The sequence below is a fragment of the Phalangium opilio genome, unplaced genomic scaffold (genome assembly GCF_054372755.1).
Source record: "Phalangium opilio isolate 3A_F unplaced genomic scaffold, DU_Popi_V2 ptg000003l_1, whole genome shotgun sequence".
NCBI classification, from domain to species: domain Eukaryota; kingdom Metazoa; phylum Arthropoda; class Arachnida; order Opiliones; family Phalangiidae; genus Phalangium; species Phalangium opilio.
Genome location: NW_028324145.1, coordinates 4,243,525 through 4,255,925, shown reverse-complemented (window position 1 = coordinate 4,255,925; position 12,401 = coordinate 4,243,525). Strand labels below are relative to the sequence as shown.

The 12,401-nt window shown below is 39.1% G+C and overlaps 2 protein-coding genes across 4 annotated transcripts in view; both read left to right on the top strand.

Moving 5' to 3' along the window:
* The window catches only part of Trim9 (E3 ubiquitin-protein ligase Trim9), a 341,298-nt gene that overhangs the window by 188,599 nt on the left and 140,298 nt on the right, over positions 1–12,401 (top strand). The window lies entirely within an intron of this gene.
* On the top strand, positions 957–12,242 carry LOC149717199 (uncharacterized). Its single transcript, XM_089834543.1, has 4 exons — positions 957–5,241; positions 8,239–8,319; positions 8,590–8,671; positions 8,739–12,242. The coding sequence occupies exons 1-4, from the start codon at positions 2,408–2,410 to the stop codon at positions 10,926–10,928; spliced, it is 5,187 nt and encodes a 1,728-aa protein (XP_089690669.1). The 5' UTR covers positions 957–2,407; the 3' UTR covers positions 10,929–12,242.

The window sequence follows — 12,401 nt, the reverse complement described above, 5'->3', positions numbered from 1 at the left end:
CAGACACCAGTCCGTGCCTCCGTCTGTACCGCATAGACAGACACCAGTCCGTGCCTCCGTCTATACCGCATAGACAGACACCAGTCCGTGCCTCCGTCTGTACCGCATAGACAGACACCAGTCCGTGCCTCCGTCTATACCGCATAGACAGACACCAGTCCGTGCCTCCGTCTGTACCGCATAGACAGACACCAGTCCGTGCCTCCGTCTATACCGCATAGACAGACACCAGTCCGTGCCTCCGTCTGTACCGCATAGACAGACACCAGTCCGTGCCTCCGTCTATACCGCATAGACAGACACCAGTCCGTGCCTCCGTCTGTACCGCATAGACAGACACCAGTCCGTGCCTCCGTCTATACCGCATAGACAGACACCAGTCCGTGCCTCCGTCTGTACCGCATAGACAGACACCAGTCCGTGCCTCCGTCTATACCGCATAGACAGACACCAGTCCGTGCCTCCGTCTGTACCGCATAGACAGACACCAGTCCGTGCCTCCGTCTATACCGCATAAACAGACACCAGTCCGTGCCTCCGTCTATACCGCATAAACAGACACCAGTCCGTGCCTCCGTCTATACCGCATAGACAGACACCAGTCCGTGCCTCAGTCTATACCATATACTCACTTTTGAGTTGGATTGAGACCGGTCATATTCCCTTGGAAACGTTTCTCGTTTCAATCCTTGGAAATATTTAATGATACGCGCAACTCTTTCGATATAATTAGAATTTCCTAGTATTAGTTTTCAGTTCATCGTACCCTATCAATTAAAGGAAAAATTCATCGTTTAATTTTCGTTTTTTTTTTAAATGAAAGACCAAAATAAGTAATGAAAATTCACTAACAATATTAACGTGGATACCAACAAGAGCGCGCGCGCGTTAGGCATCAGTGTGATGAAGCTAAGCTGGGGACAGGTCACGTGGTACAACCTGACCACGAACAAGACGACACCCGTCTGGTTGTAATATTTACTTCATCCCATATAATTTTACATAAAAACCTAGAATTCATTTACTTGTTGGTATCGTCTTGTAGTCTAGCTAAGCTACCCAGCGTTTCCCGTGATTTTAAAGGGAGTAGAAACCGGGAAGTTTCCTATAGAAGTATTGACACTAAACACTAAATAGTGTTTGGACCAACTCTTTCAAATATGTGCATGATGTTGATTTTTGTAAGAAAATAACATTTTACAACTTTCAAATACAGTAAAACGATGCTTAATTAGGTGTTATTCATAAAGCTAAAATGTTACGCATCTGGAATAGGACGATCTTTAGAGGCTTAATGGCTAGGGGTTCGCCTCCGTCCCATCGCTAGGGCAAGTGAACCAAAGTTCTTGTAGAACCTTGACGGACTTGCGAGCAACAACTCACCAAAGATTCGTAACAATCGGATGAATTGTATAATAACTAGTAAGGGAAAGTCAAAGAAACATTCAAACGTTAATTTTTAATATTGTAGACGAATTCATAGCACCAATTTAAGCTATCCGTTGTTTGATACGCTCTTTGAAATGAAAGAACGAAAATTCTGGAACGTGTTTTTCCTTTAAAATTAAGCTATGATTGCCACGTTGAACGTCTCAGTTTCGCTTTATCCGTTATCTGATATAAACATATATATATATATATAGTTATAGTATAGCGATCAAATTTGGCACAAACACCGCTGGAATTATAGAGACAAGTCGTGTGTCAAGCAGCTGGGAACCATTTCGTAGGTTTGAGATAAAGGTAATTCGATGAAATATAAAAAATAATACTAATTCCACGCGATCGAAGTCGCCGGTAACAGCTAGTTGCTTTGTAAAGGCGCAAAATTAACATTCGCTGTCTTTAAATCAGTTGCTTAATGAAGTTGCTTACGGCGGTTCCCCTTTATTCCCCCACAAACGACGCGTCGCTGCCATCACAATAGTTCTAAAGTTAACCGGTTGATATCAGGCCACGTTAACAATTACATTAGAGCTTTGTCTTGGATTCGATTCGACAAAAAGTCAAAAATTGTCGAGTGAGGTTAGAAAATCAAAAGAAAGAACAAATTTAATCTTTTGCACCAAACATTTGGTCCAAAATATTTTCTTTCTTACCAAATTTAACAACGGGTATTCATACGCCAAGGGTTTCTATTGTAGCAAAGTAGAACAACACCTTTTCGATTCTTTATTGGCTTTAAGATAACACTCCTTAATTAGGTTACGAAAATTTGTTAGCTTTCGCGCCTTGATAGCGTGTGACTCTAGAACTGCAAAGTTCCTTCCTCTGATGGAGTCAAGTGCATTTTTAACCTTACTAGCATTTTGGGAATTATTAAGTAACGCATGGTTTCACAATTCTAACGCAGGTATCGACATCCGAAGTGCGCCACTTTGCACAGAAAAGGTTGCCTTTAGATATAATGAAGGCTTTGTGGATAATAGTATGGTTGTCAATTATAAACGACCCCTTCTCTAGTGGCTTCCAAGATTCAATAAATGTCTTATTGTCTAATGGGGAAGACGTCAATAAGAGCGACAAAGATGGACGCACTCCTCTATTTCTGAGTTCACAGAAAGGGTATTTGGACTTGGTCAAATTGTTGCTGGAAAAAGGAGCGAAAGTTGAAGCTGCCGACAAATTTGGACAAACGCCGTTATTCGCGGCTTCAGAAGGCGGACATTTCGACGTCGTCAAATTCCTAGTGGGAAATGGAGCTGAAATTGAAAGAGCGGACAAGGACGGAAAAACACCGTTATTAGCGGCTTCCAGATTTGAACATTTAGATGTGGTTAAATTCCTAGTAGAAAAGGGAGCTGAAATTGAAAGAGCGGACAATAACGGAAAAACACCTTTTTTTGGGGCTTGCGAAAGTGGAAATTTAGATGTAATTAAATTCTTAGTAGAAAAGGGAGCTAAAGTTGAAAGGGCGGACACATTTGGACAAACACCGTTTTTTTCGGCTTGCGAAAGTGGAAATTTAGATGTCGTTAAATTCTTAGTAGAGACGGGAGCTAAAGTTGAAAGGGCGGACACATTTGGACAAACACCGTTTTTTTCGGCTTGCGAAAGTGGAAATTTAGATGTCGTTAAATTCTTAGTAGAGACGGGAGCTAAAGTTGAAAGGGCGGACACATTTGAACAAACACCGTTTTTTTCGGCTTGCAGAAGTGGAAATTTAGATGTCGTTAAATTCTTAGTAGAGAAGGGAGCTAAAGTTGAAAGGGTGGGCAATGACGGAACAACACCGTTTTTTTCGGCTTGCAGGAGTGGAAATTTAGATGTCGTTAAATTCTTAGTAGAGAAGGGAGCTAAAGTTGAAAGGGCGGGCAATGACGGAACAACACCGTTTTTTTCGGCTTGCAGAAGTGGAAATTTAGATGTCGTTAAATTCTTAGTAGAGAAGGGAGCTAAAGTTGAAAGGGCGGGCAATGACGGAACAACACCGTTTTTTTCGGCTTGCAGAAGTGGAAATTTAGATGTCATTAAATTCTTAGTAGAGAAGGGAGCTAAAGTTGATAGGGCGGGCAATGACGGAACAACAGCGTTTTTTTCGGCTTGCAGAAGTGGAAATTTAGATGTCGTTAAATTCTTAGTAGAGAAGGGAGCTAAGGTTGAAAGGGCGTACAATGACGGAACAACACCGTTTTTTTCGGCTTGCAGAAGTGGAAATTTAGATGTCGTTAAATTCTTAGTAGAGAAGGGAGCTAAAGTTGAAAGGACGGGCAATGACGGAACAACACCGTTTTTTTCGGCTTGCAGAAGTGGAAATTTAGATGTCGTTAAATTCTTAGTAGAGAAGGGAGCTAAAGTTGAAAGGGCGGGCAATGACGGAACAACACCGTTTTTTTCGGCTTGCAGAAGTGGAAATCTAGATGTCGTTAAATTCTTAGTAGAGAAGGGAGCTAAAGTTGAAAGGGCGGGCAATGACGGAACAACACCGTTTTTTTCGGCTTGCAGAAGTGGAAATTTAGACGTCGTTAAATTCTTATTGAATAATGGAGCTACAATTGAAACTGCGCACAAACGGGGAGAAACACCTTTTTTTGGGGCTTGCAGAAGAGGAAATTTAGATGTCGTCAAATTCCTAGTAGAAAGCGGAGCTAAAATTGAAAGAGCGGACATTGACGGAGAAACACCGTTATTAGAGGCTTCCAGTAAAGGACATTTTGATGTGGTGAAATTCTTAGTAGAAAAGGGAGCCAGAATTGAAGTGGCGGACAAACGGGGAGAAACACCGTTATTAGCGGGTTCCAAAAGTGGAAAATTAGAGACTGTTAAATTCTTAGTAGAAAATGGAGCTAAAGTTGAAACGTCGAACACATATGGAAAAACACCTTTTTTTTTGGCTTGCGAAAGTGGAAATTTAGATGTCGTTAAATTCTTAGTGGAAAAGGGAGCTAAAATTGAAACGGCGGACAATAAGCGACGAACGCCGTTATTCGCGGCTTCAGATAGCGGACATTTCTACGTCGTCAAATTCCTAGTAGAAAAGGGAGCTAAAATTGAAACGGCGGACAATAAGCGACGAACGCCGTTATTCGCGGCTTCAGATAGCGGACATTTCTACGTCGTCAAATTCCTAGTAGAAAAGGGAGCTAAAATTGAAACAGCGACCTATGACAGAGAAACACCGTTATTAGCGGCTACCAGTTACGGACATTTAGCAGTGGTTAAATTCTTAGTAGAAAATGGAGGTAAAATTGAAAGGGCCGACTTAACAGGACAAACACCGTTATTTAGAGCTTCCAGCAATGGGCATTTAGAGGTGGTTAATCTCTTAGTAGAAAAGGGAGCTAAAATTGAAGCGGCGGACAGATGGAGAGAAACACCGTTATTTATAGCTTCCAGCAATGGACATTTTGATGTGGTGAAATTCTTAGTGGAAAAGGGAGCACAAGTTAGACAAGTGAATAAATTAGGCCAGACGCCCTTATCGGAGGCTATACGCTTTGGACATTTGGACGTTGTTCGATTCTTACTCGATAATGGTGCCGGTATTGGCGCTCTTGACCAACTTGATTTAAACGCGATAAGAAATGAAGTAATTAAAAATATGTTATCGGAGCACAAAGCGAAAATAGCTTGTTTTAAGAATAAGGACGAAGCGGAAGCCGAAGTCCAGTTGCTCATTGCGCAGAAAAATGATGAGATTAAGCAAATGCGAGAAAAGATAGAGGAACTGAATTTGCAATTGAGCGTCCGAACTGACCAAGGAGAATGCAACACCACGTCATCTCTTATTGAAAATCTTTAGCTTTTACATCTAATAACTTGAATGATCCGCAACAAACTCATTTAATACTTTTATTATTGTATGAATTACTAGTTTTCAATTATGGATTTTTATTTTTATGCTTTCAATTTAGTTATGGTTTACCGTTATTGAATTCTTACGTTTTTTATTGGTATTACAACCATGAAAGAACTTGTTAGAATGGTGCAAGCCTTGAAAACTGTAGCAATAACAAAGTACTGTGAACTTGCGCGTCTTCTTCCTTATACCATTGCTTGTAATTACGAATAAAAACTGTATACTTTGAAGTCATTAGTAATACCATGAATTCATTTACTAACATGAATGTCCATGTTAAGCATTCCCCTGTAGTCCACTCTCAAAAAGCAATAGGAGGAGCCAAATTTTCGCGCAACTCGTGTGACGTAAATTTTATATATATAGGAACCATACTGGAAATTCTTCTTTCGGGCGTGTCTTACCGTTTATTATTAAGCAGACAGGTCTTTGGGATACTGATTAATCTACCTGTATCGGGTTGTCGTTTTACTCACGTAATTTAGTTGTTAACATTTAACATGATAGTATTTTAAAATGGCAACAAAATGTAATCCTGATCTTGAACTCGTAAAAAGCATTATATCGAGTGCTTGTACCGTATTTGACGACTTGAATGTAAGAACTGTAACCGAACACGTAAGCCTTGGCCAAACTTTGGACCAAGCCTTGACAACAACAAATCTTTGATAACATCAAAATTAATAAACAAAATACCAAAATATAACACCTAAAAACGCGAGTTTCGTTGCTAAGCCTATGCCTACTGTTAAAACGCGTCGTCTGCTTTAAATATAACAGCTGATCGGACGCTACTACCCGTTCGCCACATCTTTTTTTTTTAAATAGGCTCCTCCTACTGCCGAGTAAGAGGCGATGTATGGTAAGCCGGAAAGACATTCATGTTAGTAAATGAATTCATGGTAATACTTTTAGTGAGTACCGTGCTGCAAGGAGATTCCATCTAACATATTTGTTTCGCCTTACCGAGTGGAAGCTCCGTCTTAAGACAACATGATGTTCACAAACACAGGAGACTATTTTATAGTTGAAAACAGTCTATTGTTGTTTATACAATGTTTTACAAGTAAAGTCCTTAAAATTTTCACAAAATAATGTGTCTAAATCTGGTACAGGAACCATGGGGAATTACTACACCTGTAAAAGTTTTTCACACTGTCCTATCCGTGTTCAGGTATCTTCTTTATCAACTTTATAACGGACAAACTAGGTATAAGAATATGTAATCCCTGATGCTCTAAGTAGCTATAAAGATAAATAGAGATTTTTGCGCCTTACATTCAATCTATCTATTATATTTGCAAATAACCATGTTATGTTCGGAACATTCATTATCAGTCACCGTTTGCAGTACACGAGCCGTTAAGGGTCTAAAAGTATTACGTATTCCAACGTCATTCGTCCCAATTTAACACTCAATAGTATTAGGCTTAGCAAAGGCTTAATTTCAGGGGTGGGGATCGGACAAACTTTCACGGATAATTTGGCATTTAAATTGAATATTTCCCGTCTAAGAGAAGGCGGAAAATTGGGGACCAAATCAAAGCAATAGCATTGCAAAATTTCAATACACACTGCTGCAAGCCTGCAAGGACAGCTGCGTTTCGATTTTTTTTCCCGCAATCTTCATCATAGATATCAAAAATATGTCCCTGAATGCATTTCGAGAAATATTTCCAGAACTATATAATACTTCTCTTCAAGAGCTTGGCAATTGTAACATTATTCTTCCCAACATCATTTTACATTTGGAACAAGGTTACTGAACCGAATCACATAGGCGATAAATAATTCCCTCCTCATTACTTTATTAACGCTTAACGTTTGCCAAGACGCATGCGCTTGTGGAATTTTGTCCCACGTTAAGACGAGGTTTGTGGGTTGGTGGCTGAGGATTTAGTACCAAAAAGTCGGGACATACAAGGGGATTGATACATTGCTGTCTCATGACACAAAAAGACTGCATAAGCGAGATGTAAGGCAAAGTTTTACCCCCGTGTCTTTCCCTCTTAGTTCCATCGAAATTGTCCATTGCGAATTACCATGTTTACAGGTTCTGCGCTGCTTGTTGATGAATATTTACCAACCAATATGTTTGTGATATCCATAACGGCTGTGAACCAATATGAATTCGTGCAACGTTGCATAGGTCATACTCCCTTTTCAGGTCGATTGAGACCGGTCATATTCCCTTGGAAACGTCTCTCGTTTCAATCCTTGGAAATATTTAATGATACGCTCAACTCTTTCGATATAATTAAAATTTCCTAGAATTAGTTTTCAATTCCTCGTATCTTATCAATTAAAGGAAAAATTCATCGTTAAATTTTAGTTTTTTCAAAATGAATCAATGAAAGACCAAAATAAGTAATGAATATTCATTAACAATGTTAAAGAAGATACCAAATAGTGTGGTAGCGAAGCTAAGCTGGGGGACCCGTCACGTGGTACAAGCTGACCGCGAAGAAGACACCTGGACGATATCCCTCTGGTTGTAATATTTACTTCATCCCATATAGTTTTACGTACCAACCCCAAATTCATTTAATTGTTGGTATCGTCTTTAATATTGCGGACGAATTCATAGTACCAATTTAAAATATTCGTTGTTTGATATGTCTTTCAAATGAAAGAACAAAAATTCGAGGACGCGTTTTTACTTTAAAATTAAGCTATGATCGCCACGTTGAACGTCTCAGTGTCGCTTCATCCGTTATCTGATATAAACATATATATATATAGTTAATCGCGAACAAATTTGGCACAAACACCGCTGGAATTATAGAGTCAACTCGTGTGTCAAGCAGCTAGGAACCATTGAGCTTAAGGTAATTCGATGAAATATTAAAAATAATACTAATTCCACGCGATCGAAGTCGCCCCTAACAGCTCGTTGCTTTGTAAAGGCCCAAAATTAACATTCGCTGTCTTTAAATCAGTTGTTTAATGAAAGTTGCTTACGGCGGTTCCCCTTTATTCCCCCGCATACGACGCGTCGCTGCCATCACAATAGTTCTAAAGTTAACTGGTTGATATCAGGCCACGTTAACCATTACATTAGAGCTTTGTCTTGGATTCGATTCGACAAAATGTCAAAAATTGTCGAGTGAGGTTAGAAAATCAAAAGAAAGAACAAATTTAATCTTTTGCACCAAACATTTGGTCCAAAATATTTTCTTTCTTACCAAATTTAACAACGGGTATTCATAGGCCAAGGATTTCTATTGTAGCAAAGTAGCAAAACACCTTTTCGATTCTTTATTGGCTGTAAGATAACACTCCTTAATTAGGTTACAAAAATTTGTTAGCTTTCGCGCCTTGATAGCGTGTGCCTCTAGAACTGCAAAGTTCCTTCCTCTGATGGAATCAAGTGCATTTTTAACCTTACTAGCATTTTGGGAATCATTAAGTAACGCATGGTTTCACAATTCTAACGCAGGCATCGACATCCGAAGTGCGCCAATTTGCACAGAAAAGGTTGCCTTTAGATATAATGAAGGCTTTGTGGATACTAGTATGGTTGTCAATTATAAACGACACCTTCTCTAGTGGCTTCCAAGATTCGATAAATGTCTTATTGTCCAATGGGGAAGACGTCAACAAGAGCGACAAAGATGGACGCACTCCTCTATTCTTGAGTTCACAGAAAGGGTATTTGGACTTGGTCAAATTGTTGCTGGAAAAAGGATCGAAAGTTGAAGCAGCCGACAAATTTGGACAAACGCCGTTATTCGCGGCGTCAGAAGGCGGACATTTCGACGTCGTCAAATTCCTAGTGGGAAATGGAGCTGAAATTGAAAGAGCGGAAAATGACGGAAAAACACCGTTATTAGCGGCTTCCAAATTTGGACATTTAGATGTGGTTAAATTCTTAGTAGAAAGCGGAGCTAAAATTCAAACGGCGGACAATGACGGAAAAACACCGTTATTTATAGCTTCCAGCAATGGACATTTAGAGATCGTTAAGCTCTTAGTAGAAATGGGAGCTAAAATTGAAACAGCGAACCATGACAGAGAAACACCGTTATTAGCGGCTTCCAAATTTGGACATTTAGATGTGGTTAAATTCTTAGTAGAAAAGGGAGCTAAACTTGAAACGTATGACAACTCACTTAAAACACCGTTTTTTTGGGCTTGCGTTAGTGGAAATTTAGATGTCGTTAAATTCTTACTAGAAAAGGGACCCAAAGTTGAAATGGCGGACAAATTAGGACTAACACCGTTTTTTTGGGCTTGCGAAAGTGGAAATTTAGATGTGGTTAAATTCTTAGTAGAAAAGGGAGCTAAAATTGATATGGTGCTCAAAATTGGACTAACACCGTTTTTTTGGGCTTGCAAAAGTGGAAATTTAGATGTCGTTAAATTCCTTGTAGAGAAGGGAGCTAAAGTTGAAACGGCTGACACAATTGGACGAACACCGTTGTTTTTTGCTTGCGGAAGTGGAAATTTAGACGTCGTTAAATTCTTAGTGGAAAAAGGAGCTAAAGTTGAAACGGCTAACGGATATGGAGTAACACCGCTTTTTTTGGCTTGCAGAAGTGGAAATTTAGATGTCGTTAAATTCTTGGTAGAAAAGGGAGCTAAAATTGAAACGGCGGACGGCATAGGACAAACACCGTTATTCGAGGCTTGCAGAAGTGGACATTTAGATGTCGTTAAATTCTTAGTGGAAAAGGGAGTCAAAGTTGAAACGGCTAACAGATATGGACGAACACCGTTTTTCGATGCTTGCTTTAGTGGAAATTTAGATGTCGTTAAATTCTTAGTGGAAAAGGGAGCTAAAGTTGAAACGACTGAAGATGGCGGAAATACACCGTTATTCGAGGCTATCAATAGTGGAAATGTAGATGTCGTTAAATTCTTAGTGGAAAAGGGAGCTAAATTTGAAACGGCTAACAGATATGGGAAAACACTGTTTTTCGAGGCTTGCCTTAATGGAAATTTAGATGTCGTTAAATTTTTAGTAGAAAAGGGAGCTAAGATTGAAACGGTGGACGAATGGGGAGAAACACCGTTTTTTTTTGCTTGCGTTAGTGGAAATTTAGATGTCGTTAAATTCCTGGTAGAAAAAGGAGCTAAAGTTGAAACGGCTAACAGATATGGACAAACACCGTTTTTTTGGGCTTGCAGAAGTGAAAATTTAGATGTCGTAAAATTCTTAGTAGAAAAGGGAGCTAAAATTGAAACGACTGACATCTCAGGACGAACACCGTTATTCGAGGCTTGCGGAAGTGGAAATTTAGATGTCGTTAAATTCTTAGTGGAAAAGGGAGCTAAAATTGTAAAAGCGGACAAATATGGAAGAACGCCTTTGTTTGTGGCTTCCTTTTTCGGGCATTTAGATGTAGTGAAATTGCTCGTAGAAAGTGGAGCACAAGTGAGACACGCGGATAAATCAGGCCAGACACCCTTATCGGGCGCTGCATACAATTCGAAATTGGAAGTTGTTCGATTCTTACTCGATAATGGTGCAGGTATTGGCGCGATTGACCAAATTGATTTAAACGTTATACGAAACGAAGAAATTAAAAACATGTTATCGGAGCACATAGCAAAAATAGCGCGTTTTAAGAATAAGGACGTAGCGGAAACCGAAGCCCAGTCGCTTATTGCGCAGAAAAATGATTAAATTAAGCAAGGCGAGAAAAGATAGAGGAACTGAAGTTGCAATTGAGTGTCCGAACTGACCAAGGAGAATGTAACTCCACGTCATCAGTTATCGAAAATCATTAGCTTTTAGATATATCTTGTATGATCCACAACACACTATATCGTTTAATACTTTTATTAATATATGAATTATTACTTTTCTACTTTGGGTTTTTATTTTTATGCTCTCAATTTACCTATGATTTACCGTTATTGAGTTCTTATGTTTTTTTTGGTATTACACCCATGAATCATACTAAAAGAAGTTCTTTTAATGGTGCAAGCCTTGAAATCTGTAGCAATAACAAAGTACTGTAAACTTACGCGTACACCGTCGTATATCATTGCTTGTAGTTACGAATAAAAATTATATGTATACTTTGAAGTAATATAGTGAGTTCCATTATTATAATTTTTATATCGAACATAATAGGCATAAGATGAAGATATTTACAGATTTTTATGCCTAACTTTCTAAATGTTATATTAAGAAATACCTACGTCATATATTGGGAACATTCATTATCAGTCACCATTTCCTGTAAACAATCTAAGGGGGGTCTAGAAGTATTATGCATTCCAACGTTTTTGGTCCCAATTTAACGCGTCAATAGTATTAAGCTTAGCAAAGGCCTATCATTAGGAGTGTGTGTGGGGGGGGGAACATTCACGGATAATTTGACATTTAAATTGAACATTTCCCCTCAAAGAGAAGACGGAAAATTGGGGACCAAATCGTCGCAACAGCATTGCTAAATTTCTATACACTCTGCTGCAAATAGAGCTGCGCCTACTTCCACTCGAATGACTACTAATGGAAAATCCGTCTCCTTGAATAGTACTAAAAACTAAGAAATATGGTAGACCCTAGTGCGCATGACACGCCGATAACGTTCCTCAATTTCCCTCTACCTTCGAATCCCTCTTAAACCATCTAATATCCCTGGTTTCATAATGAATTCGTGCAACGTTGCATATAGGTCATACTCCCTTTTCAGTTCGATTGAGACCGGTCATATTCCCTTAAAAACATCTCTCGTTTCAATCCTTGGAAATATTTAATGATATGCGCAACTCTTTCGATATAATTAAAATTTCCTAGTATTAGTTTTCAATTCCTCGTATCTTATCAATTAAAGGAAAAACTCATCGTTTAGTTTTCGTTTTTTCAAAATGAAAGACAAAATTAAGTAATGAATATTCACAAACAATATTATAGAAGATACCAACAAGAGCGTACGCGCGTTAGGCTTCAGTGTGATGAAGCTAAGCCGGGGACCCGTCACGTGGTACAAGCTGACCACTAATAAGACACCTGAACGATACCCGTCTGGTTGTAATATTTACTTCATCCCATATAATTTCATGTGCCAACCCCGAATTCATTTAATGGTTGGTATCGTCTTTAATATTGCGGACGAATTCATAGCACCAATTTAAAATATTCGTTGTT

Bases quoted from the DNA above. Each gene is read 5' to 3' on its own strand.
- LOC149717199 (XM_089834543.1), top strand. From the start codon at position 2,408: ATGAAGGCTTTGTGGATAATAGTATGGTTGTCAATTATAAACGACCCC. The intron at 5,242-8,238 runs GCTTTTACATCT...TCTTTAAATCAG, and splicing joins TCTCTTATTGAAAATCTTTA to TTGTTTAATGAAAGTTGCTT. The intron at 8,672-8,738 runs GCATTTTTAACC...ATTCTAACGCAG, and splicing joins TTCCTCTGATGGAATCAAGT to GCATCGACATCCGAAGTGCG.